This window comes from Motacilla alba, chromosome 3, assembly GCF_015832195.1.
Source record: "Motacilla alba alba isolate MOTALB_02 chromosome 3, Motacilla_alba_V1.0_pri, whole genome shotgun sequence".
Taxonomy (NCBI): domain Eukaryota; kingdom Metazoa; phylum Chordata; class Aves; order Passeriformes; family Motacillidae; genus Motacilla; species Motacilla alba.
The window spans coordinates 16194849-16222658 of record NC_052018.1 but is presented as its reverse complement, the minus strand read 5'-3'; the positions used below and the strand labels follow the sequence as shown (position 1 = coordinate 16222658).

The 27810-nt window shown below is 39.1% G+C and overlaps 2 protein-coding genes across 4 annotated transcripts in view; both read right to left on the bottom strand.

The window, feature by feature from the left end:
• The window catches only part of KIDINS220 (kinase D interacting substrate 220), a 76256-nt gene extending 63072 nt beyond the window's left edge, over positions 1-13184 (bottom strand). For all 3 annotated transcript variants that reach the window (XM_038133733.1, XM_038133736.1, XM_038133737.1), the window contains exons 1-3: positions 13021-13184; positions 5595-5744; positions 1217-1315 (exon numbers count right to left, since the gene is read on the bottom strand). In XM_038133733.1, coding sequence (XP_037989661.1) covers positions 1217-1315; positions 5595-5702 — 207 coding nt within the window. In that variant the 5' untranslated portion in view covers positions 5703-5744; positions 13021-13184. The remainder of the gene's footprint in view (positions 1-1216; positions 1316-5594; positions 5745-13020) is intronic.
• A 2005-nt stretch (positions 13185-15189) lies between these two features.
• Positions 15190-27810, bottom strand: part of MBOAT2 (membrane bound O-acyltransferase domain containing 2) — a 93883-nt gene continuing 81262 nt past the window's right edge. Inside the window, exons 11-13 of the mRNA XM_038133738.1 lie at positions 25405-25537; positions 22045-22196; positions 15190-21544 (exon numbers count right to left, since the gene is read on the bottom strand). Of these exons, the coding sequence (XP_037989666.1) occupies positions 21322-21544; positions 22045-22196; positions 25405-25537 (508 nt within the window). The 3' untranslated portion in view covers positions 15190-21321. The remainder of the gene's footprint in view (positions 21545-22044; positions 22197-25404; positions 25538-27810) is intronic.

Here is a 27810-nt window from a genome sequence, read left to right as displayed (position 1 = left end):
AAATACAGAGCAACTACTCCAAATCTCCCCTCCAGTTATGTGCTCTCCTACCCAATATCTAGCCCTTTCCACTCCTCAGTTCACTGCAGGTTATCTTAATAAATATATGGAGGAAGCAGCACCTACAAAAGATTAGAAAATGATGTCAAGGTATTAAAAACTGCTGAGAGGGAACGAGATGCTAACCAGGACCACAGAAAACAGTGGCAGTAAGTCTCCACATACAGTGCGTGATAGCACTCAAGGGGCTGATATGCAGAGTAATCTGGACCATTGCTTTTCACGCTTCTGATCACTTCAGGAAGATTGCATTATGCTTATTTCCCCCCACTGCTCAAAGCTCATCGAGGTGTCAATTGATTTTTTTATACGCTACCCACTTATAAAATATAGCAACAATTTATAAGGTAGCTGTTCTTCCTAGAAGTATAGAAATTGTGGCATTTACAGCAACTGTAATAAAATGTCTCATAACAATAGAGAATTGGTTGCTTGGTTGGTAGGTTTTGGTTGTTTTGGAGTTTTTAGGTGACAGACTCCACAGAAGAACTTTCCTGGATGTCCATGCCGCTACACTTAAACTAAGTGCAGAAGTAAAAAAAAACCAAGTGATATCCTTTCCCTGGTTATCACTCATCACTGGAATATACAGACCTTTCAAAACTTTCTAACAATATCTCTGTTCTATCCACCACATTTGAGCATCTTTCATCTGGAGTCAACCTCTTTTGCTGAGGCATGAAGACAATTCATAAATCTGAAACTCCTCCCTGCCACTGTTCTGAAATAATCCTTAACCTAAATTCTCTCTAAGTATTTACTGGAAAAACACCAGAACCAAATTAAAAAACCCCAAACAAATAAACAAAAATTCAACCCACTGACATACTTCAACAACACTGAGATGAGCAAAATCACTTGGACCTCATCTTTAATGCTGTATTTCTCTACTCTGATTTCCCAAATGAAACACCAGCAAATTCCGCAGAGATCAGGATGTTTTAAACATCTGAGGAATATCCTTACTCTTCATGAGGGCTCAGGGAAATACATGAGCTAAGCAATTTTGTATAAAAATTCTCTTATATGTCATCATTATCCACCTGCTTTTTTCCCCCGAGCTCAACACTAACCTAAATTCCTTCTCTTTGCCTGCCCCTTGAAATTTCTTGCTCTTCCACTGTTAGGCGCCATCATATAAAACACTAATACTTACTGCATCTTCCAAGTTGCAATTAGCTCCCTTCTTGAGAAGCTCCTGGACAATTTCTAAATTGCCTTGCTCAGCAGCCAACATAAGTGGAGTCTGGCCATTCTGAAATCAAAGCGACAGGAAAATAGATGCATTGGGAAATGATGACAATGAGACCCATACAATAAAAACGCAGAAACTGCAGAGCAACATTGTTTCCACTTTTAATTGCCACTGAGAAGCAGTAAGAAGGAATGGTGTTGACATCACAGTGCATACTTGCAATAAAAATGGAGAATATGGTACTAAATCCTGTCCCATAGGAGGTGTAAAACAAACACAAAAACCCCCAAACATTTCAGACATTAAAAAGAGCTACTAAAATTTAAAAATTACATTATTAAATATCTACCTTTTTGAATGATATCCTCTCTGAAGACATCTCGAATACAAGTTACATCTCTACAACTTGGAGTAACTCATTCACGTTGTAAAAAAATTAATAAAGAAATATATCTACCTTCAGAACCACAATGGTCATTAAAACATGCACACTGATTCAGAGAAACAGTTGCTAAAGCCTCGGAAAAAATAGTCAGGTTACACCCCACTTTTATCTCACAGCATAGGAAATACAGACATCACTCCTGTCCTCTGCAACATGGATTCTTAGCAGACAGTCTCATCTCAGGGAAGATGAAAGACAGAAAATCTGGTTTATTTGCCTTCAGAAGTAGAACTACATTACAACTTATTTGCTTTTTAAAAGTCAGTTAGAATCTGTCACCCTCCCATCAGTCTACTTTTGTGTCAGCAAATTTCTGAGATACGATTGCTCTGTATGCTGAAAAGTAAAACCTGCTAAATTTTACAGTAAATTTATTAATTACAAGTTTAAAAAATAAAGAGAATTTTTCCTGATCTTGCTTCTATTTTTTCTCTCCACCACACAGAAAACTCACATTAACTAGTTTCTTAATAATACAAAAGCCACATGTTAGGAGCTATATACCAGCAATTCCCCTGGAAAGAATAAAAATCAATGCAGAATCACAATACAGTAACATCACTAATCTCCATAACTGAAACTATTAACAATACGATTACTAAAGATACTTGATGACTCTTCCTGCTCTTTACACAGACAGAATCAGAGAAATGCATGGATTCTTTCAAAATTGCTTTCTGGCCTATCAGCTGCTCCTTCTGTAATTATATTTATAAGCTAAATAAGCTAATTGTTCACAAAGAAAAATTATGCCCACATGTAAGTTTATGCTGTTATAACTGTACATTGTATACATTCAAAAGGACACTATTGCTTTTAGATCCTAAAGTATATTCTGTATCAACAAGAAGTACTTTTAGGTCTGGTCATTAAAAAAAAGGAATTAAAATGCTCAAAAAATCAAGAGAAAATAAAATGCTACTTTTTGGAGGAGAAAACATCATAACTTCTGCTCTTTAAGATATGCTAGCTAATAAGTTGGGAATACACATGCCAAGTGATTTCAGAAATCCTGACTGGCCCCTCTTCCTTCTGTGATGACATCACTGGTCAGTGGATGCAGAGCTGAGACATTGTTTATGCCATATCTAGCAAGGATTTCAACACCGTCTCCCACAACAATCAGGGACACTAATGAAGTACGAGCTAGACAAATGGACAGTGAGGTGGACTGAAACTGGCTGCAAGTGCTGGGCTCAGAGCACTGGGATCAGCAGTACAAAGTCCAGCTGGAGGCCATTCACTAGTGCAGGGAATCAATACTAGGATCCTATTTAACCCTTCCATGAAGGACTGGAGCAATGGCACAGAGCACACCCGCAGCACCTTGGCAGTCTGGACAAAGTTGAGAGGAGTGGCTGATGCACCTGAGGCTTGTGCTGCTCTCCAGAGGGCACTGACAGGCTGGGCAGACAGGAACTGTACTGCACTGAGTACAGGTGTCTGGTTGGGATGTCCAGAGGGAATCTTTGTGAAGGGAGGCTGTGGCTGCCCTGCACCAGACACAGGCAATGCTAGCTGGCTCCAACCAACGCACTTCAGGACACAGGACTAGATAATCTCCAGTGATCCCGTCCAAGCAGTGCTTTGGCAAAACAAATAAAACCCCCTATTTTAGCCTGACCATTCTTCTCACCTCCTTCTGAACAGTTACTATTGTTATCATTCTGATTATCTTCCCCAAGTGGGTAACACAAAAAGATAATACATTCCAAATAAAAGTATGTCTGGATAAGAAGAGGCTGTGGATGGTAAAATTATTCCCTTCTGTAAAAAGTGTAATACAGCTGCAGACTGGCTTTAGTTTTCTGAGACAGATGTAAAATTTTCTATAGGGGTACTGAAAACATCCTTCCTTAATTGTTAGAAGACTCTCAAATGTAAGTATAACATTATAAGATTTTAGCAACCATCACAAAGATTTCACCAACACAGAAACAAAAAATAATTCTTATATCTGTGACCTCCATATTAATTCTCAAAAGTTGTCCAAGAGTCTAGACAGTCCACAACAACTAAAAGCCTCTATTTCTCACACACACATCAAGTACTGTCTATCTGTACATCACAGCTCAGTGTAAGTGTTGGAATAAACAAACTATAAAGGAGCATACTTGCATCTTTTTGGGGAAATCAATTAGTAGTGTCACCTTACAGGTTAGCACTCTCGCAGTCCTTGAGAGAACAGAAGACTCAGAATTGAACATGCAGAAGCTCTTTCAATACCAAGAGCAGAAAGAAAGGCACATCAAGTGAAAGTGGAGGGAGTTAGGATCAAACTGCATCACACAAAGCAAGCGTCTATCATTAGCTGTTAATGCATGGGTCTGGTATGAGAGAGAAAAAAATCACACAAGCGGAAGGATGTGCAGAAGAAAGGCAGAGAGGCTGAGACTTGCCCCACTTAACTGAAACTGACGGTGTTAATGCAATAAAACTATCCATACACAAACTGACTGGGACATCCCAGCTTTTCTGGCAACTGACCACAGTCAAGACAAAAAGGGCTGGTACAAAGGGTTGGTAACAATGTGGGTGATCCTACCAAGTCACAAGTCACTGCAGCCTGGGAAGTCCTGGCATTAGCAAACCTTAGCTTGCCAGCAATCTTTTTAGATCTCCAAAGGCAATCTCCTTTTGGTATTTTCTTTTTACCCTAGAAGAAAAGATGTCTTGGCAGGTCCAAAACTGGAAACTAAACAGCACTCAAAGGCACTGATTTCCAAGGAAGAGCTATCATTTAAACAAAACTCTTATCATTATGCATACAGAGCATGCCCGCAAGGGGTTTGAAACTGATGCAAACCACACACGTTTGTCTGCAGAAATTATCTTCTCCAATGCAACGGATAAGAAGACTGAAAACAATAGGTATTGGGGAAATGATCTCTGCAAAAAAAGGCAGTTAATGAAACCCAGCACTACATTTAGTCCCACCAATAAGTGAAGAAAAATTTAGAAAAGAAGGTGAAGGCAGTGACACTTGATAAAATGAACACCATCGGTCTGATTTCAGCCATGTTGTTGAAAGGAATTGCCAGCAGAGGAAAGAGACATTCCCCTTCTCAGATATGCTGTGCCAGGGAGTGAGGTTCATGCTCTGAAATTTAAAAATTCTCCCATCTGAAATACCTCAGCATATGTGCATACACAGCACGAAACGAATGTGCCAACAATGAAAGAAAACTGTCTTAATTGAAACCAAATCTAATAACTACAGTGAGGCTAAATTCTGTACATTGTTTTCACATTTGCATGACGCTTTTTGGGTTTGAGTAATATATGCTATTGGACTTCTTTCCAAAAACATATTCTTTCCATCTTATGGAGATCTGAAATGTCTATCAAAATAACAGATTCTGAGTAACTGTCATATAAACTCCCTACTGTGTATCACAACTTTTGTGTACTCTTGGTAAACTCTAGACTTACTCTTGGATCCCTATTTTTTCACCTAGATGAGCATATGCTCATGAAAGTCGCAATACATGCTCTTATTTGGATTGTATAACAAAGTATCTTGACTGAAAATTATGATATGAGGCAAGAGTTATCATCATACCAGGTTTCACCACAACATGAACAGGGCATATCAGTTGGATCTGTGAACTAAGAAACAATTCTTAGCCACAGAAATACAGGTATAAACTCCATTCACAAAGGACAGAGCTGCATTCTCCAGCTCAGAAGAATACTCTAGAAAGCAAATACTATGAAAGATGCTTGAGGTGCTGTCAAGAATGAACATGCAGTGTTCAGGTTATGCAAAGCAAGCAATCACTTCAAAACAAAACTGAATTTTGTATATTAAATAACCAGTGGGATCTCACTACTTATTCATTCTATAGCTAATAAGCTGCAATGTGAAACTGACCCTTTAAAAACTCATCTTACCTCATTTCTCTCATCAACATCCCTGCATTTCTCAAGAAGTGCTTTCAGAGCAGGAACATTTCCTTCTTCTACGTAGGTCAACAGACTCTGGCTCATCAGACTCGCCATCTTCACACACTATTTAAAGGGCTTCTAGATAACAAAGCTTACCTGTATTTCAGGAAAGAAAAAAAACCAGCAAAGCATAAGTAACAGCTATGACATTTGACATTAGAAAGCATGAACTGCAAATGCTAGTAAGTACAAACACCTGTCATTCTCTTCAACAAAACGCTTTGGAGATGTGCATTAAAAGGCTCTACAATTCCATGAAAAGTCTTAACTCTCTCTAGTTCTTAGAAAATTACAGAAATTATTCTGTTATGTGTTGTCTAAATAAATATTTTGAATGGAATGCACATAAGTATATACAACATTACAGGAATATCTGTATATGCTACATACTTTATATATACTAATTATTTACAATACAACCCTTATCCTTGATGTGTATAAGGAGAGCATTGAGACTAATCAGCATTACAAAATACAGCAATGCTATCTAAACTGCAGCCATATGGAACTCTGAGAAACACGATTTACTAAATCAGTTATCACCAACTTTATGCAGACATGCCTGCATGTGATGGCATGGTGCCAACTCAAGAGTCAAACATAAGATGGCTCCTGTTAACTAATTATGTTTTTTAACCTCTCATATGCAAGATAGCAAAGGTTTTTCTTTCTTAAGGCAGACCACTAAGAACCATTTCAGACGTCCCAACAAGCTGTGCCCAGTAAGTTCACAGCACCAGTTGTACTAGTGTGCCAAATTTACACACACACAGGGACAGAGGCTGAGTCAAAATTAAGTTTCACTGGATGCAGAAGAGGTCATGGGGCTAAATACAAGACTCCACCATCCCTTCACACCTTTCTCCTCACCAGTGGCTGACATGATCATGTTCTCTGGCTTTTTCTTTTAACAGCAGAGGAAAACCTCCAGTTTACTGTTAGCTAAAGCTACCACTTAGGCTATTCTCTCCCAGGAAGAAGCCAAAGACTAGTGGTTTCCCCGGAAAATAATGTTACTTTTATTTTCCAATCAAAGCAGACAATGAATTTTGCTGTGCTTCTAACTGAAGTGGAAAAAAAGAGATGAGAGGAAGCCGGCAAGAACTTCACTGTACTTAGCACAGAGAAGTTAGTTTAGATTTGGAGATTTAAATCAAATAATCCAGATCCACTTTAAATTGCTCACATAGTCTGTAACACCATCCTTTCTCCTTTACCCAAGTAAGTATATATAGTCATACACACTGCTGTCAAGGTATGTTAGATACTACCTGAGCTCACCTACAGCACTGCAGCCATCAGATGACCACATACAGAAATGCCTTGTTCAAAATAAGGCCAGTTAATGCCTCAGTTAAGATGACAGCAGCTCTCTGTACACACAAATAAAATTCAAGTCCACATGAATGTCTAGTGACAAAAGAAACTACAGACGTTGTTTAAAATCCACACCTAAAACCAGTAAAAAAAAAAATAAATCTAGATTTGATACATAAAGCCCAGCAGCAGTTTTCCTAGGCACTGTCCAAGCAGCCAGTCTGTCCCACAAGAAAGCTGTAAATAAACTAAGAACACAAAAGGTCTGCCACATTTACCATACAGTTAAACTACCATCAAAGGGGGTGAGCAGCGCAACACTGGATCTATATTTTTGTCTCCATTTTTTACAGTAGGAGGAAGAGCCAACTGAGAGGTTGCAAACTTAAAAACAGAAAACCCACTAATCCACACAAAACACGAAAGGTTTGAAAAGAAATGGCAATTTTACTGACCCAGTGTGGACACATTGGCTCCTACTGCCACTTCAGACACTAAAAATACCAGGAAAGTTATCATCTTGCCTGGCATCCATCTGCCAGGCCAGGACAGCCCACCCCTCTTACAGCCTACAGCAGCACCTTACAGCCCTATGCAGGTGTCTCAGGTATTCTCAGACACCTAAAATGCCATTAGATATTCACATACACCTGTATTCCTCACATTATTTTTCACATGTGACAACAAAAATCCATGAAATGTGATTTTCTGTTAGCTCCACTGCCACCACGGGCATTTTTTGCTTTTACTGGGCTATCTCCCAGCTTCTCTCCTGTAGCTGTACCATCAGTGCTATTTTCCATACCAAATACTACATTGAGAACTGTATTAAGAACATCCCCAAAACATGACTAAAAATGTCTCACCAAATGATTTCTACTCTGCAGTTGCTATCCAAACTTCACCAATTAATTCTCAGCTAGTGTGAAAAGAATGAAAGTATTCAGCATTGCTTTTTCCTCAAAGCAAGATTCTTCCCTTGATGTTCCCTATGGGCATATTTCCAAAAGGCAGAGGCAGCCCTGCTGCACTGTAGATAAGCATCCTGCTCCAGAAATCCCAGATGGCGACTGTGCTGCTTCTGCCTCCATGCAGAGCTGAGTCCTTAGAGATATCGCAAACCTCTGATTAACAGCAAAACACCTGATGCCAATGAACACATCCAGAGATGTGTTTATAAACTCCATGTTAATATTACTTTTATAAATCATGAAAGATCTGTACCAGTGAAACATGTCCAAGAATATTAATGTTTCTTGTCCCTATGCTTCACTGTCACACAACATCCCCTTCTTAGAATTAGTAACAGTCCATTTTATAAAAACAAGAATCACAAGATCAAACACTCTAATTATGCATTTTATAGCCTCATGCTTTCATTTGCCCTTTTCCGGGCAAGCTTCTTAAAGCATCCAAAAGATTAACATCAATGGAGGGCATTAGGAAAGCACAGTTTAGGGACAACAACGCCACCAAACAAACAAACCTCTCCCCACCACTCCAGAAACAAAGATAAATTTAAAAATGGTGGTATTAAGGTTTTTGGAAACTTTGCTTTATTTCTTCCCCACCAAGAACAAAGAACATGCCTGAAATAAGCCTGACTGGGTCTGATCATGATACACTCACGACAGCAACTCAACATCAGCTGAATACAGCCACAGTCTAACTTTTCATCAAACAAAATGTATGTTACTATGTTACGAATATCAGGCATTGTACTCAAAGTTCATAGGGGTGCTGGTCACTAAAGCGAGACTTCTTCCAATGCTTCAGATTTCTTGTAAATAATCATAAAAACTGAAGCAAGACTCTGAGGAATAATTCTACTCTAGTCCCTCTAATGAAAAAAGCTCCTGAAATATATATTAATACAGTTTTCAACGGTGGAATAAAAAAACTGCTAAGGCTTACCCTTGACCAAATTAAAGAATGAAAACTTAATCCCTGCCAAATTTCATAAATACAGCGCAAAACCAGTATCATTCAAGAACATCCTGCACATAAATGGTCCTTAATTGCTCAATTAACACAATTACTTTCTTTGACACAGCAGAAGTATTTTCACAACCTATAACAAAAATTTCAGTTAAAACCAGGATTTCATTCGGAAACCAATCCCCTTTCCAATAAGGATTAATGCTGTTATTTTTCTCTCCCACCTAAGTGAGCTAATTTCCAGCACAAAAACCTGCTCCTCATTCACAATCCACACTTTCAAGCTTGGAAATCTCACAATGCCCTTGGGCAGCAAATCCTGGTATTTTACAAAACTAACAACATACCAAGAACTATGAAATCATATAAAGGGCACAAATGCTTAGGTGAAGGCAATGTTTGCACAGGGATTAACCTGTTCTTGTATGGCTCTTGCATCCAGAGCTGAAGCAGACATACATTACCACTGTTTTGGAAAGACTCCAAAAATTTGTCAATTTAAAAAAATAGTTTTTCTCAACAGCACCAGGATTGACAGCAGGGGTCCTGATAACTCAAATCTACAGGTATTTTATGTATTCTCAGAACTCCTTATGAGTTCCTAACTATATAAGAAATATTACTCACTAAATTTTCCAACTATCACAATTCTTACATAGATCTTCTGCATTTTTTTATTGTACAAACAAGTGGTCTTTTATGAATAAATACCAAAATCGGTCAACAACTCCAGCATTATTGAGAATACCTATTGAAAACAAAAAAAAGTCAAGATAGTAATGACATTAAATTCGTACTTTTCATCGTACAACAAAAAAACCGTTGCCTACTTTTTAATTCCTCCTTCCTTTTCCAGACACAAAAGCCACCTTCCCAACATGCAACACTGTGGCAGATCCTTCAGCTAACTATAAAAGGAAATAATTACTATGCTGCTGAAATCTAAGTATGTACAACCCAAATGTGTAAATGCACAGCATTTCACCCTGAAGAACTGGAAATGCCATCTTTTCAAATTAAAATTTTAAAAAGGTAAAACAAAAGAATTGTACACATTAAATGTATTATAAAAAACTAACATAAGCCAGTTTCATATTCTCACAAGTTTTTATGCTTTATGATGGCATAAAGAAATTAAAAACATGCTGAAACATCGCTTTTACTTACAGCACACAGAATCTTACTAACACAAGCATTGCCCAGCCTTTATGACTCCTTATTGTAATCCCTTCCTAAACTGATATACTTCCTATACATGAGGAGATCAAAAGTCAGGCATCACATGAAGTGGCAAATATCTTAAAATATTCTCTCTATTGAGACTGAGTCAACCAGGACTCTGTTTAAGGAAGAAATTTTCAGAATAGCTGAAATGAGTCTCTAAAAATATTAATTTCTGCTATCCAGAGTCACAGAGAAATAACAAACCTAAGTTTCCATAAGTAGTCTACGCCCACACTTCTTCTCCAGTGTCTGGTATTCCAGTGTGACTAAAGACCTTATGCTGCATTTCTGCTTTTCCCTATTTATATGGGAACATTTATTCCAGTTCTCTTAACCACATTTCTGTTATCCAGGTGAGAGGAATTTTTGTTACTTTATCACAAAGAAAAAAATTGGGTAACTCTAAAATATCAAAAGACACAAAAAAGTGAACTACAGCTAGACACACAGACATTCTTCTTTTGAAACCTGAAACTAATATAACTAAAAAAAAATTGCATGAAAGAGGTCTCTACTGTAACCATCAAAACTGCACACAGTAAGAAACAGGAGAAATTGGAAATACACAAGTCCTTCTTTTCTACCTTATGAACTCAAGGCAACAGCCATTTCCAAATATTGTAGTGATGGATTTTTTTGTTAGTATTAATAAAACAAAAGAAGCTGGCGATTACATATAGAAGACTGGAAAGATGTAAATCTATATTTAAAATTCAGGGCTGGTAGTCAGATGATAGCAACTATCAGGCATGCCTATGTTCCACCCTGGTTAAAAAAATCAGTTAAAATAATGTGTGAAGTAGCTGACAACAGGATTTATACTTTATCAGAAAAATCTGTCCACTTTTGAGACAAAATTTAAATATGGTCAATGAACAGTAACATATGGCTAAGAACATCTGAATTCTAAGACAAAATTCAATTCCTAAACAAAATACAAGGTGCTCAGTCCTACAAATCACTATTTCAGGTTTTAAATACATCAGATAAAAGAAAGCAATCAGAAAGCTACCGGTATTAAGGGGTTTCTTAAAATTATACCAGCCAACACAAATCAATTGTCAAAACCTGTACAAACTACACAAAAGCACAATAAAGTCTGTAATGTCATCTTACACAGTCTCATATGGCCAACACGTTTCTCTGTATCATAAAATCAAGGGTATGCTAGTCACAGACACAATTTATAAGACAAAAAAATCTAACTTTTGGAGCGTTTCCACTTAAAAAGAGTGAATGGTGTGATGTAGAACTTTAAGTTAACATGGCACCATTTCATAAGCTGTGGTCACACAGAATTTCAAGCAGATATTAATTACTTAATAACCAATTTCTTTTAAATAAACACTCTGAGAGAACAAAGAATAGATGGCTATCCAGTAGACAAAAAGATGGGTTTTCTTACATGTTGTGATCTCCAAAAAAGATCTGTTTTTCTGTCCATTTCTTTACTATTTGATGGGAGGAGGAGTGGCAGCTAATTAATCAGGTCATGATTCAGACACTTTTCCAGCAAAAGACATATTACTGCATTATTCCACCATTAATCCTTTACCAAAAGTTCCAGAGAGGAAATCACTTTTCCAACCAATTTTTAAGCATATATGCAAAGTGGCAAAGCCCCCACTACCTTTAAGACATTTTGCTACTCTTCCAGTGATGTCCTGTGGCAGGACCTGAGGCAATGGGCAGAAACTGAAACACAGAATCAATTAAGCTGGAAAAGACCTCTGAGAAATCATTGAGTCTAACCTGCAATTGAACACCACTATGTCACCTAGACCACGGCACTAAGTGGTCTTTCCTTAACCACCTTTGGGGTCAGTAACTCCAGCACCTCCCTGGGCAGTCCATTGCAATGTTTCACCACTAATTCTGAGAAGAAATTCTTCCTAATATCCAAGCCAAACGTCCTCCCACACAACTTGAGGCTACATTCTCTTGTTCTATCACTTGTTACCTGGGAGAAGAGGCTGATTCCCACTTGGCTACAGCCTCCTTTCAGGCAGATGTAGGGACTGATAAGGTCACCCCCGAGCCTCCTTCTGCTCCAGGCTAAACGCCCCCCGCACTCCCTCGGCCTCTCCTCATAGGATTTGTGCTCCAGACCCTTCACCAGCTTCGCTGCCCTTCTCTGCATTCAAAGGAGTCTCTGAACATCAGGAAACACTTTGTTACTGAGAGGGTGACGACCCAGCACTGGCACAAGTTGCCCAGAGAGGTTGCCGAGTTTCTTTCCTTGGAGACACACCAAAGCCCTCCGGGCACGGTCCGGGAGATCCGCTCTTCTTGTCCCTATTCGAGGAGAAGGACAGGACCCTACGACCTGGGGAGGTCCCTCCCATCCTCAGTCGTCCTGTTATTCTTTACCTTGGAAAGTAGATGTCAAAAACTTTCCTGACGATTCGCACCCTTATCTACCTTTTCAAGTCCACAAGAGAGAAACACCGTACAAGAGGATGCTCTACCCCCAGGACAGGGGTGACAGGGACGTGACAGGGGTGACAGGGGTGACAGGGCCGTGCCCGCGGCACCTGCGGAACGCTTCAGCCACGGGGCGGTGGTCCCGACACCCGCACACCGAGCCCGGTCCGCCCCGCGCACGGCGCCGCCGGAGCCCCGCGATGCCCGGGGCAGAGAGGAGCGGGCGCGCCGCCGCTCCCGACCCGCGGCCCTGCACCGAGGGGACCGGGCCGTGAGGGGACGGGGACCGGGCCCGCGAGCCACGGCGGCCACGAACCGCCCGAGCCCAGCGCTCCCCCGGGGCCCCGCGGGGAGCGGCCCCGCGGCGCCCTTTGTTTGGCAGCGGGAGCGCCGCCTCCCCCACAGCCCGTGCCCTTCCCCTGCCCTTCCGCGGCCGGCCCGTACCCCCCGCCTTCCCGCCGCTACTCACCCCACGGCCGGGCGCTCTCGGCCCCTGCGGCGGCTGCCCGGGCCCGGCAGGAGCCTGACACGGAGGGAGGCGGCGGTCCCGAGCGCCGCTCAGCTGGGCCCAGCAGCGCCCGCCATCTTCTGCCGCTGCACTCCGCCCGCCCGGGCCGTGACGCGCGGGGGCGGCTCCGCCGGGCTCCGGCCGCGCCCATCGCCGCGGGCGGCGGCAACAGCGGGCGCAGGCACAGCCGTGCCCGGGAGCACCGCGGCACCGCCGGCCGGGCGTGGAGCGGCGCAGAACGGGCCTGGCTGAGCCGGAGCGCAGCGCTGGGCAGCCCGGAGGGTGGCACCGCCCTGGAGAGGCACCAGCAGTCACACCCCCCGGGTGCTTTCTGATAGAAAAGAAGGGGGGAAAGGGTAGCGAACAATTGGTGCCTGATACACGGACGGACTGGGGAACGAGAGGCTGGAAAGCATCGCCGCAGAAGGGGGCCTCACCTTGAGACCGGGGGGCCAGTTTTGGGCACCACACTATAAGAAAGACATTGAGCTGTTAGAGAGCGTCCAAAGAAGGGCAACGAAGGTTGTGAAGGGCTTTGGGCCGAGGAAATGCGAGGAGTGGCTGAGGTCACTTGTCGTGTTCAGTCTGGAGGAGAGGGTAAGGAGAGGCCTCATTGCAGTTACAGCTTCCTCATGTGGGAAGGAGGAGGGGCAGGCGCTGATCTCTGTGGTGACCAGTGACCCGACCTGAGGGAACAGCATGAAGCTGGGTCGGGAGTTTGAGGCTGAACGTTAGAAAAAGGTTCTTCACCCAGAGGGTGGTGGGCACTGGAACCGGCTCTCCAGGGAAGTTGTCAGCACCAAGGCTGACAGAGTCCAAGAAGCGTTTGGGCAATGCTTTCAGGCCCACGGTGTGACTCTTGGGCTTGTACTGTGCATGGCCAGGAGTTGGACTTGATAATTCCAATGGGTCCCTTCCAACTCAGAATATTTTATGTTTCTGTGGTTTATACACAGAAGCTTTGTCAGTATCCTCCTAAGTGCAGCTTCTCCTTTATGGCTGGGTTGTAATTTTCATAAAAGTTTCATAACCCCAGCTGACTTCTGTGCATGCTCAGTCTTCACATGGGCGGGGTCTTTCTGACCGTCATGAGTGATTTTTAGTATAATAATCAAGATAGACCAACTATAGGATCCATGGACCTTGAGTCTCTTGCCAAGGTGGCTACTTACATAGACATACATACATACAACACTTAATAGTAGAAAGCTGTGTTTTATTTTAATCTCTTCAGTTTTTCACTAAACACAGCAATGTTTAGTTCATGAGGACACTTCATACTCCTGACTGACTCTGTTGTGAATGTGTATTTGAGAAGGCAATTTCCATCGCAGTCTAACTTCTGGTTACAATCACAACACCAGACCTTTTAAAATTGCATCTGTAGTCCTTTGTGTTGAAATGGCAAGTATTTTCATCTCCTATGATACCACTTGCTAAAAGAGAATTCTAAACACAGAGAGAAAATGATTCAGTGTGAGACAGGAAGTGATGGAAACAGCCCCTCTTTAGTAGTGACACCTAGGATCTCTTATTTTCTCCAACAATCTAAGCTCACATAGTAAAAACCTGCAGGTCCAGGACTCTCAGCCAGCTTTGACATACTGTCACCAGCCAACAGAAACTGCCTTATCAGAGTCCTGGTAGCTGAGTTTCAAAAAGAAAATGTGCATGTATGGTACGCATTTAGCCCTGCTTCTTTGGAATCAGCAATTAAAGCAACAGCTTCTTCAAAGCACCGAATTTGATATCTCAGTTATGAGGTTTCCATTTCTCAAGCTAAAAACACCCCAGCTGTCATATCCAGAAGCAGTGCTCATCTGGTAGCAATATGCTCTGAGATGGAGGGTTTAAATTGCTTAAGCACCTTTCCTAAGTAACAAGAGGCTAGACTCAAAATTCTGTTTACTAGCTCTACTGAAAAATAATTATATACGTATACTTGTATATAAGCTCTAGAAAACAAACTAAATAAATGCAATTTTGAACTAGAACATTCCAAATAACAGTGTAAATGCATGCAATGTATATTTAGCAATCTAAAAGGAGAAACTGCATTAAAATAATTTTGTTCTTCACTAATTAAATACAGACAGCAAAGAACTTAGAAAAACAAGTTCACTTTTTTTAAACTACAGTTTAATCAGATTTTAAGACACAAATTAGAAAAGAACATTTATAGGCAAGTTAAAAACACCTTTAAAACATAACAGCATGCTGCTTCTGCAGCACTGCTGAGACAAATTAGAAATAAGTAATTATTAAAATATCACAATCACAGTGTAACTAATAGTGGTATTTTAATTTTACCATACACCAACACTTAGTTTATGGATCTGTTGAAAAATAACACTTTTTAAAAAATATATATTTTGGAATAATAAAAATGAAATTCACTGACAATGTATTATAATCTGAACCAGGAAAGGCAAATTTAGGAATACTGTAGCTATCCACTTTTAGGGGTGTTCTCTCACCTTAACATACCGGTGGTTGGAGGCATAACTACTTCTGCATTGAGGTAAAACTATTCCTTTGAATGTGTAACCAAGGCAGGAAAGAATAAAGTTCCATATTTTAAATTCTTAATTGAATAACTTATTACAACATCTTTGAATAATGCTATATTACCCATCTTACACTATTTTTCATCCAATACATTTTGAATGTTCTCTTCTAACTGATCTAGAACACATCTGAGGTCTGGGATTTAAAGAGTAACTACCTAATTACTATTGTAGCATTTTGACACCTTTGTCACAGTAAGACACATCAGCAGATTCTCCACAGAAATAGTCAACACCACTGGACAAAAGAAGGTACAAAGAAAAGATGCAAAGAGAACTGAAAAACACAGAGAAAGGCAAAAGATGCATAGGCAAATACTCCTTAACTTATTGTAGTAATTGTTGCACCTTTAATAAGCAGTGTTGCACTTTCTGATTACTAATCTCTAGGCACCCCATTTTCTCTATTTCTTTGTTTCAGATGACACTGTCCCAGTTTTCAAGTCTAATCTGGCTAGAGCATGGACCCCAGCTATTCATTTGACATATTATAGTGGAACCTAAATGAAAATCCAGCCTGGGGTACCTCCTCCTTAGAGAACAAAAGGAAGGAAGAAGATTGTGCAGAGCTCTCTTTTGCCAAGAGGTTTGTTTGGAATAAGGTGCTGGACTGAGTTGTGAGCAAGACAAAAACCTTCCTCCAGAAGTAGCCCTACCTCAGATCTCAGTCTGAAGTCACACAGTTTTTCAATTCAAAATTTATGCAATGTTTACATGGATATGCACATGGGTTCAGAAAATCTAAAACCATCTACAACCAAGACCAGGTCTAAGTCACTGGACGCACAGCTAATGCACAAATGATGATAAAGTGGCAACATTTGCTTTTGAACATTTGTATACCTAAACTGAGCAGAATTACGGTTTAAATATTTATTGTGATGAAAATGGATACATTTGTTGGTTAGATTTTATAAAACCTATAAAAAGCCCATTCTGAAATAAGCTTTTAAGAAATCTTTTTTTCATTTAGCTTTGACCATAATAAACAAATGTTGCAGTATTTGTAACTTTGCAGGGTGACTTTGTGGAGGCCTGGATTTCATGTTGTTTGCAGAATGTCTAGATTAAGACAGCAAACATGTCAAAAATCCAGCCCGGTGTGGTATAGAGCAGCTGCAGCCTGGGTCACAAGCAAGTAGACCCTCTGCCAAGCTCTGCACACAGGGTTAGCTCCCTGTGGCAACTGTGGCAAACCCTTCCAGCCACAGATGGGACGAGTTCTGAGCAGAGACTTCACCACCGCCATCCTTTTCCACCAAGACTCTGAGGATGAAGATGGACAGTGCAAACTAGCCGAGACACAGACAGAACTGGCAATCTTATGAGAGTAGGCTCAATTCACTAGAGTGCCTGCTTACTTATTCAGAGTAGCATTTAAATACTTACTGAAGTGCTTATTGGCAATTGATTTTTAAACAGGAAAATTAAAAAATACACCAAGTGCAGTTCAGAGTATTACTGGACATAAATGTAAATAAATACATAAAGGTCAATCATGTAGTGAAATGCTGTCATGAATCAGCACAGAACTAATGTGTATTTTTTAATACATAGTCTGCATCATATTAAAATCCCTAAATTTATTTCCATCTGTTTTTCTAACACTGATCACTTTTCTACACGGTAGAATTTTTTCAATGAAAATTAAATTCTCAAGCCTGATTTCAGAATTCAACGAGAATTACAAAGTGAAAGAATTAAAGATAAGGGAAATGAAAGCCTAAATTATAGTAACTTGTGCTTTTAAATTTATCTTTCAAGGCCAACTTATAAAGCTGAACATGTGAAAGTTTACATATAAGCAAGTTACACATTTTTATGCAAACGTGAAGACACATTTGACCATGTATTTAAACAAATTGTCAACAACTTGTTCGCAAAGCTTCTGAGAGAAAAAAATCTAGATTTTGTTGAAATTACTTTTGATATGAATTAGGAGGTGATGATCTCAAATATCTCTTCTGCATCAGAAGACATTTTACCACTATCCAAATCAATACCATCAAAAGAGGCAAAACTACCTAGTGTGCATCCTGTCATACAAGCCATTTATATTAATATTACTTATTCCCCTGGGGGAAACAGAACAAGTTCTTCAAGTGTAAAATTCCTCTAATAAATAATTTACCATATTGGTAACACTTATACCATATGTCAGTGTAGAGCAGAGAATATACCAAGGTCTCTTCATGGTCTTCTTACTAAAGGGTGGCTTGCAATCAAGAGCATATTGAAATGTATACCAATATTTTTACATGTAATACATCTTCAAATGTCACAAATTACTGAAATCTTGTCTACATGTCCACTCTAAGGAATGGCCAGGGAAGAATATGTTTCCTGAATAAGAAGGATGTATCTGTAACTGCAAAGCTACCAAAGCCTTTTTGATTACAACAGTAGTGGGCACCACTGAAAGTATTATTTAAATATGTAATATATATCTCTCTCATTATTACAGAATCATAAAAGTTAAAAATGTTAAGCAAGCAGTTACTGTTGGGGTGACTGCATTTCCTAACTAACATTAACTCATTAAGTGCCTGAATGAACTGTTCACAATAGGCAAATATCTGCAAAGCACCATAAAATTATGAAAGATATGTTGCATTTAGCGTGCTGATCTGCAATACAGGAAACACTTTTACCTTTTGGACATACATTATTTAATAAGTGAAATAATATTTTTTAAACCATGTTTCCTTCATGTCTAAAACATTTATAGGAAATATACTTTCTATAATTTTTGTTAGGAAAGACAATAAAAATCACTTCCATTCTTTCAAATTCAGTATTATCACATGATGTGTGTAAAACCTAAAGATTATCTAAAGCATTGGGGCTGGCTACCCTTGATTTTCTGACTGAATGGATAAAAAGGATCCAGTGTGATAGCAAGGCAGAAAATAAGTAAAGCAGAGGGAAAGAAACATCAAAACCCCAGTCTGACTAAAATCAGGGTGCTGCCATTAAAATAAAACAGTTTTTTCCATAGTCCCCAAGAGAATTCATTCTTGTGAAGAGCAGATTTTTATTCAAAGTACTTTTATATTTAACAATGGCATTTAAAGGGTAAATCCTAGGACACTATACTTAAATTCTGTGCAGAATTACTTGTAATATTTTTCTTGTGTTGCAGTTATGAGTTCAAATCATGAAGAAAAAAAAGTCATGTCCAATTTTGAAACCTGTATTTTGCCACCTGTGCTCAATGAAAGTATGAATGTATTTTCTTAGTTGTTTCAACTTCCCAACATACTAAAGTTCTGAACAAAACTGTACCTCTGAATTCACTCATGTTGAAGTACCAGTCTGCAGTACCCTAAACCCTGTTTTCTGGGAGCCTTGACAACTATTTCCATATTTCATTAGGAAGAATTAGTAAGCCTCCGCAGCACACATGGGCATTCATGCCAAAATAGTAAATCAAGAGTACGAGAACATAAATAGGGAAACAGCACATTGTACTGGCATCCAGAAGTGGCTTTTTTAAACAGATTTGGAGACTGCACCAATAAGAGGAATTTAAGTTCAAGAGTAACAAATGCTGAAAGAATCAACCCTATTTCTACTGACCCACCCAGAAATGTGCAAATCTAATTTTTTTTCTTTTATGTAAATGTCCCTTCAAGTACAGAACGCAAAAAAAGTCTTTCCTGATTCTGTATCTAAGGATGATCAAGTGAACTAGCACACCCTTACTTATTAACAAAAAGAAAACCATAAAGTGGTGTCAAAAAGTGTATGACAACCACAACACCATGTAAGGGGAAGTCTACCTGGGCAATCAAAGCAAGGATTTAGAAGTCAGATTATTTTATCTTAAAGATAGTACAGCTGTCACTGAAACAATGAACATCCCTCCTCATCTAAACAGACTCATCCACTCTCATTTCATATTCAGTTCCCCCTTTCTGAGTAGATTAATTAGTGCTAACCTACATATATGGGAAGTTATGTTCTCTTCCTCCGAGAGTTTTAGGCAAGGAGCCAAGCCCAGAGAGTTATGACAGCAAGGAAACAACTCTGACCTAACTTAGGGTCTGGTTCTTCAGGGAGTACTGTGATGATTTTCGCATGGCAATATCCCCAAAGCTGAGGACCAGCATTGCACTTCTGGCAGTAAGAACACTCATCCATCAGGAGCTAGATATTTGATTGAAACTTCAGGTTTCAAAATATTATGACAAAATTTTCTCAATCATTTGTTAGTCAACCAGCTGCATTATTTTTCTCTGGTATTATTTTGTATCAGGTTTAAAATTAAGAATAAGCCCCACATGGATAAACATCTTGTGTTTACTTAAAAAAATTATATGAAAATACAGATTATATGCAATTAAAATGTAGCCCTTTAACAGTAGTACTCTAGCACTAACCATCATCACAATAAATGATTTGAAATAGATATAACCACGACATTGTTTCCTTGATTTATGGAATTACACCTCCATAATTCAGACAGTCAGATATTCTGAAGGATTTCTTTCTTTCATTATGTTACCCAGAAATATGACATGAAATTTGCATCTAAAATTCTAATTCAAAGAAAAAGCTTTTCCTCAAATTCACACACTTCTTTGGATAAAGGTTCATCAATTATCAAGCATACAGAAATTGGTTGTGATAGTCATTTCATGTTTGACTACCTATGTGCTGGAGCTTCAAGGTAATTTTGCTATTTTATACTGAAAGCATCATCAACTAACTGATGCCTGAAAATTCAAAATAACTTTAAGTATTAAAAATTACTTTTTGTAAAACAGTTCTATTCTAGAACAAGTATTTATGGTATTGAAGGGCAAAACTGCACTTTCATTGAAATCCCAGTGCTTGCACATTGTCTTCTGTGCCTTGTGGCTGCCTTTCCCCCTCTGGCTGCAATGCCCACTTGGCAGTGTATTATTGGGTTTAGGTACTTTAAAGTAAAAGAAACCTACATTAGAGCTATCAGCTACCAGCTTACCCTGGAAAAGGTAAATCTTCAGGTGTTTTTAATCTGTTCAGAAGGGCCATTTTAATCCATTCAGGGTAATTATACTCTTTATTAAAGAAACCTAACTATAATTTGGCATCAATGTTTACAGTTCTGTAATGTACTCTAATAGTCTGAGACAAGAAAACCCTCCAAATACTGAGATGCTTATTGCAATTCCCTTTGAAAGACTCCAAAGTCTTCTAGTGACTTTGCATTTCTTCTCATTATCGTCTTTATAGCAACATAGCGTTAATATATTTGAAATACTTTCCACATAAAACCAAACTTGAAATACCCACTTAGAAACAATATTTCAGTAAATAGAGGGTTTAAGGCAAGTCATTCAGTTGGAAAAATTAATTTCCATTTGTTAATCCTAGACTGACACAATTTTATTCCACCCCATCAGTGCCTTGGGATACACAACGTACATTCAGCAAAGGGCACACATATGACCCTATGGACATACGTTGCAAGTCCTGAGTGCCCATTGAAATAATGGTAATATCTTCATATAAGGCGTGACCCACAGGGACATGGCATGGAAGGGGTTAATTTGTTTTGTTTCCAGTCTTGCTATTGTATGTGATTTTCCTAGGTAATGCATTCTTTTCTTACTAAATATCTTTGCAAACAAATACAAACCCCTTTAAAAGGTGCTAAAAATGGGTTTCTGAAAACATACAAAATATATTCATCATAGTATTTCCTCAATCACTGTTTTAACGCTTGATATCTGCAGGTTATTTCTTGTTTCTGATTGAAACTATTATTTGTTGTGGAATAATTGTTCTTTTGCAAAAGACTTTCTTCTTCTAGTTTTTTGGACCACACAGGCTGGACGCTTTCATGCTTTTTACTTCCTTTTTGAGTTCTTTTCAATGGAAATACCAACAACACCAGGATGCTGGCAATATGAAGACAGAAATAGCAGGAGCTAAAAAATAAACAGAAATAATAAATCAGTGAAACTCTGACCACTCTAACATATATACTTTGCACATAAGACATTAAAACATTAGTATTTTATTCAAGAAAAGTAAAATAAGGTGAAAAACAGAAATTAGGTCTTCCATCACATTATTTAGGACTGTAAAAAGGGAACAGAAGTCTGCTTTCAGCTTCTTTCACAAATTATTTCTGGAAAGTCAATATTTAGTCTTGCTATAAAATAGTTCAAGGGCAAGTAGTAATTTCAAAGGTATCCTCTGGTTTTGTTTTTGGCTGGGTTTTTTCCCCTGCCCCCTGAAAAATAAGTCTGTTACAACAGGAAAGTGTGAGCAACACAAGACACACTGTTCAAGCACTAGAAATACAGTTCGCTCAGCTACAAATCGATCTTAGAATTCTATCACTAAAATAGTTTCAGAAATCTTCTGCCACTGAAAATACTTCTATTCCAAGTGAAAGAAAAGGAAACAGGTAGAATGTGCTTACCTGTAAAAGGTGAAAGAGGGTTTTACAGAGAGCAGTACAAATGGCACCACTGTGTAACTTATTGCTGCTTGAGTTGCCATCCATGTTACAATATCATAACACAGTTTAACAGCAGGAGATTCAACAAAATAGTGTCTGATATTGTTTCTGATCTGAAAAAGCAGGTAATACTAAGTTAGATGAGGAAAAAAACCTTGAGAGCTCAGTTTGTTGCATTGACAAAAAGTCATAGGAGGAATTTACATGCTACAGTGTCCTAGGGTGACGCTATGATGCTTGTATCCCCATTTGTGTGTTCTGTTTATGCTGGATATTATGTTCTGTGCCTTCAAGACTGGCTCTGAAGAGTGAATGTTTTGTTTTGGGTTTTGTTATCAGCCTGCTCCCCCACGGCTGGCGGGACACAGAGACAGGGAGTACATAGGGCGGTTTTTGCTTTTTGCTGGGCTTTTTGCTTTGCTCTTGCTTCTGCTTGCTCCTGCTTCGCTCTTGCTTTTGCTTCTGCTTCTGCTTCTGCTCATTAGCTAGTTTAGCTAAGCAGTCCAATTTTTTTTCCCTGGACTGTTTTTTTTTTCCTTTTTTTCTTTTTTTCTTTTTTTTTCCTTTTTTTTTTTTCCCCTTTTTGGAACTACTCGAACCTGCTCTGGACTGGGACCTGGAAACACCGAGAGCTTGCACCTCGTGGCTTGTAGCAGCCATCTCCAGCGCCAGAGGGACTGACAACAGAGCAACCACCCCCCAAGAGAGACTTTCTGAATTTGTCATCCTTTTCAGCGTGGTGAAGGAGTGTTATCATCTGGTATTGTTCATTCTGTGTGCTGGGGGGTGCTTTGCCTGTTAAATAAACAGGTTCTTTCCACTTCTCTCCGAGGAATCCTTCCCGAACCGGTTGGAGGGAGGGGCTGTGTGGGTTTGCTTTCTGGAGGGGCCTCCTTTTGCAGATTTTCTCCCAAATTTGCCCTAAACTAGGACAAAATTTGCCCTAAACTAGGACATACAGTTTGGTGAAATATCTTTGAACTATTCAAAATGCCCATTAACTCCAACAAGAATTGGTTCAAATTCCCTGCAATTCATTCAGCATGGGAACTTAAGCATTGATCAATTTAAACAGAATTTAAATAAATTAATACTACCCTAAATCCAATGCAAATTTGCACTGCTTGTCTGAATGAGGCAGACATTTTATTCTATCAAGCCATACTGTAAATATAGAGGGTGGGAGTAAGTGAAGCCAGAAAGTTTCTGACAACAGCTTCTATATAGTAAGCCATTTTTATACACTTGTTAATAAAACACATTTTATGGCAAGTAGGGTGTATATCAGAATATGCAAAATATCAGTTCTAATTACATATTTCAGGAGTCTTCTATCAAGTGTGATTATTATAAAATTACTCAAATTTCTATGCTGAATCTTCGTTCTAAAATTCTGCTCAAAAGACTGAATACCAGAAGTATTTAAAAAACTCAAATCCAAATCCCACAGAGGGTTGGGTCCAGTTTTACTTAAGTCTATAATTATAAAGACATAAGTAAATCTTTGCCTCTCCTTCATTTGACTGAACTGTTCCTTGCTCACAATCTATCTTAGGTGCTGACAAACCAAGATGGGCTCAATTCAGCCTTTGACCCCAACTTCAAATCACAGTTGCCACCTCCCAGTCACCTGCACTGAAGCAGTGCTCTCTGAAAAGCTGCACACCAGAGTACACTGTTCAGCTTCCTTAACCCTCAGTTTCTTTAGAACTCCTCGTTCCAAAGAACGTATCCAAAGCTGGCTCCTGCTGATTTAGTTCTTTACATTAAAACCCCTTTTTGACCCTTCTGGTTTTTCTTCTTCTAATTGCCCTGTGGATACCACATTCCCACTCAGTCTTAGTTAAGCTAAGTCAAGCAAGTAATTCTAGCTACATACCCTTCATTCTGCCATCTCCCTCTAGTTATTCCTATGGTCACATGCAAGGACTTGTTCCTGAGTTCTGTAGAACCCAGATGAAGCTTCACAAAATTTCTTGTAATCTTGTATTTTAGGACTTGGAGAACAACTTTTAACACAAATCTATGGCTGCCACTAGTAAACACCCGGTTATGAAATCTGTAATGATTAAAGGCAGTAAAAAAAGTTGGATACATGCTTAGGCATAACAGAACAAAGCGTGGATCAGTGTTGCCAAACTTTGCAGTTAAAGGCTAGTAGAGTTAAAAAACAAATATGCTCTGACATATCTTAGTTAATATTAAGTACTTGTTGATACAGAAACTGAAAATATTTTTTACTAGCCCATTGATTGATACATAGGAAACATGACTACAATAGTCTACTAGACAAGCCCCGGATAAAGGGCAGTGAGCACTCCAATTTACTGGACTCATCTTACTAAGTAAACAACTTTTATCTGTGAACTGTCCCAGAACCTTGGCTTTTGCTCCAGCCCCTGCTGACAAATGTCAAAAGTTCCCTGTGATAGATCTGGAAGAAGAAGAAAGCTGTATCTATTGCAAAGAAAGGAGTCGATTGTGTCAAACAAGGACTATACCCGTATCTTGTGAAGAAAGAGAAGCATTTGTTTTATTCATGTAGTAGCAATCTAAATCTGAAGTACCACCTTCTCCTAGCTATTATAGCAACCACAGAGCAGTCTGCTTCATTTCTCATTCCCCTGGGTTTTTTCAACAAAAAAGTGCTCTGTTATGCTGCTCTGATCTGATGTGTAATTTGCTCCTCTCTTCCACTGAGTGACTGATAAACCTGTCTCTGTTCTTACACAGCTTTCTCAGGCAGAACAGTGAGAGATTTCTTGGCAGATTTGCTGTCTCCATATGGTTCTGAATAGCAACTGCAAAAGCTTGTTAATGTGAGTGCATTACTGGCTGGCCAACTTGAAATAGTAACTGCACTAGAGATTTTTATGTGCTGCTTCAGGGGGAACATTCTTTAGCTATCATCCTTACAATAGTACTATAGAAAAATTAGGGATGAAGCAGACTCTAGAAATATATAGCATTGACATGCAAATTTTAAGCTACTCATCATCACTGATTTTTTCAAAATTATTTTAGATAACATCAACCTGTTCAGCATGCTATAGTAACACACTAACAGTTAATACAGAGGAAGAGCTTCCACAAAATAGATAAAGGTGCTACAAAGATGTTATAGGCTGTGTATAGTTTTGTTTGCTTCCACCAATCAATCCCTCCTTTTCATTAATCATTCCCATTGTTCTCATAACTAAAAAAAGTAAACACCACTATCAGAGAGATTGTGTATCAACAGTAAAGGGCATCTTTTGAGCAATGAACGTGATCAATTTGCTTTTACAAAACTTATTATTTATGAAGATACTTGGTACTTACAGCTCGTGCTGCTAGTGTCATTAGTACTCCAGTTAAAAATGTTAAATAATATCCTGGATAAACCCCATGCCAGATGGCAGAAAGAATGAAGGTTTGGATCGTTGGGCTGAAGGTGGCTCGCTCATAGCACACTCTAGCAAGTCAGAAACAATTCAAGATAAGTAACATGAAACAAGTCACCCAGTCTTGCCAGCTATCATTTATACTTTTACCAGTTGCAATGCAATTGCAGTTTTCTATTATTTAATAATGTCACTATATTATGGCTTACAAAAAATACTTAAAAGCTATTCACAGTCCCTGATTCCAGCCCTCAGTGCTAAACTTGTGCTCAGTGCCATCACATATTGTCCTTATTCCTAATGAAGTGATACACAAGCATCCAAAGATGAGTTTTGGCATTAATTAAGGATCTTGAGCCATCAAAGAATGTGTTTGAAAAGTTGCATTGGAAGGCACAAACCACTGTCAGATTCTTGGGATGAGTCAGGTATGTTTTCCATAAAATGAGAGCAGCTTATAGGGACAGGAGAAAACTATTAACTACCTTCAATTTTGAATAATAAAGAAACTACAGTTGAAAACGAGTCTGTGTGACACAATTAGGTGAGCATGACGATGAAATTGTAATAAATACTCTAGCGCGGAGAGAGTATTAAATAAGGAGAATGCTGAACTCTGTATTACTTTAAAATTGAGACTCTGAATTACTAGGCAAGGTCGTATAATAAGGAATTCTAGAAGGAAGAAGGGGAAAAGGAATCCAAGAAAGGTGGTTTCTAGAAGACAACATTATATGACACAATGACAAACCATCATGATGTGGAAGAATGATAGGAAACATGGTAAAGTCCTGATATGGCTTCATCAAGAGTTCTTTAATGCCTTTAATGATCTGAAAACCAAAAAGCAAGAGGAAATATGGAAGCAGATACAAACTAACAAAGCAAAAATAAACACCACAAGCATGCATGAGCACAGATCTATGGCTAACATACAAAAATGAGTTTTAATTAAAAAGGCTATAGACACAAATACGTAAAAAGGTTTTATAACCACACAGCAAGTAACAGAGAAAGAGAATGCACATCAAAGGTGGCAAGCTAAGGACACCGAGAGCCACAACATCCACTACCAATCTAACTACTGCAACTTCCACATATAGATTACTGAAACCTACTGATCTGAGGACATTTGCTCAAAACAGATCACCTTAAAGAGGAAAGCAACATTGGCTGGGCTGAATAGTAAATAGAGACATTTTTGACAAAGAATCTATCAGCCTCAGGAGTAGCAAAGCATTAGGAAAATGTGCGCTGAGTCAGGGAGAGATTTTGGAGCAAAATACTTTTCATCAAAACCTCATTTGACACTGCCAAAAGTCACCCCACCAACACAATGACCTCGGTCTTGGCCAGGACAGAGCATCCCTGGTAGACAGAGTAGCTGCATCCAGACTGTCAGTGCAGTGCACCATGCCAGGGAGCAGTGTCTCATCCCTGTCAGCTGCAGGCACATGGATTTGTGCCAGACTTTTCTAGAGGGTATGTGAAATCACCAGATTCACACCAAGCTGGAGCAACCACATCTCCCACAGCCAGTGCATGCAAGCAGGGTTTTGTATCACATACATCCTCAGGAGACGAGGTGCAGTTTGCATGTAATTGTGTATGTACATGCATGCTTTTTAATCTGCTTGAGATTAGTTGCAGAAGAATGTTTAAAAATGTTTATTACACCAAAGCCCTAAACACATGTGAAATGTTATGTGTTCTAATGCTGCTATTCTAAATGTACATGACTGGTGGTTAATTACATCTCATTAATAAAGTGACACGTCTTCAATCTTAATTTGGTTTAAAGTACTGAAATTATCCCTGGAAAGCACTCGGGAGCAAACAAAACTCACTAAATTAACTAGCCAAATTTCAGCTGTATCAATGGAAGCGAGGTAAAACGGTAAAAAAAAATTCCTCAGATTTCAACTTCAAAAAGTAAAAAGTAAACCTAAATGCTTCCATGGATTTGGCAATAAAAAATCATGTTAAAATACTTCATTTGACAATCCTAGAAACAAATTAAGGAAATACGGTCATCACAACAGGTTGAGAAAATCTATTCAAAGATTCAGGTGGTTCAGGTTATCCATAATGCTCTAGAAGTGGGAAGATGTATCAACTGTTCAGCAAGGTACTGTCTTCAGTCTGGTTCTATGATTTCTTTACTAACTTAGGTGGTAGACTGAGAAGTATTTCTACCACCTTGTCTTCCCTTCCTTTTTTTGAGGTGTAACATGGGATGGATGAGATTGGCATTGTTTTCTTAGCAAAGAGCACTAGAATCCAAAATGATCTTGGCAGACTTGAAGGATGTTCTGAAATCAACAAGATGACGTCCAAAGCACAG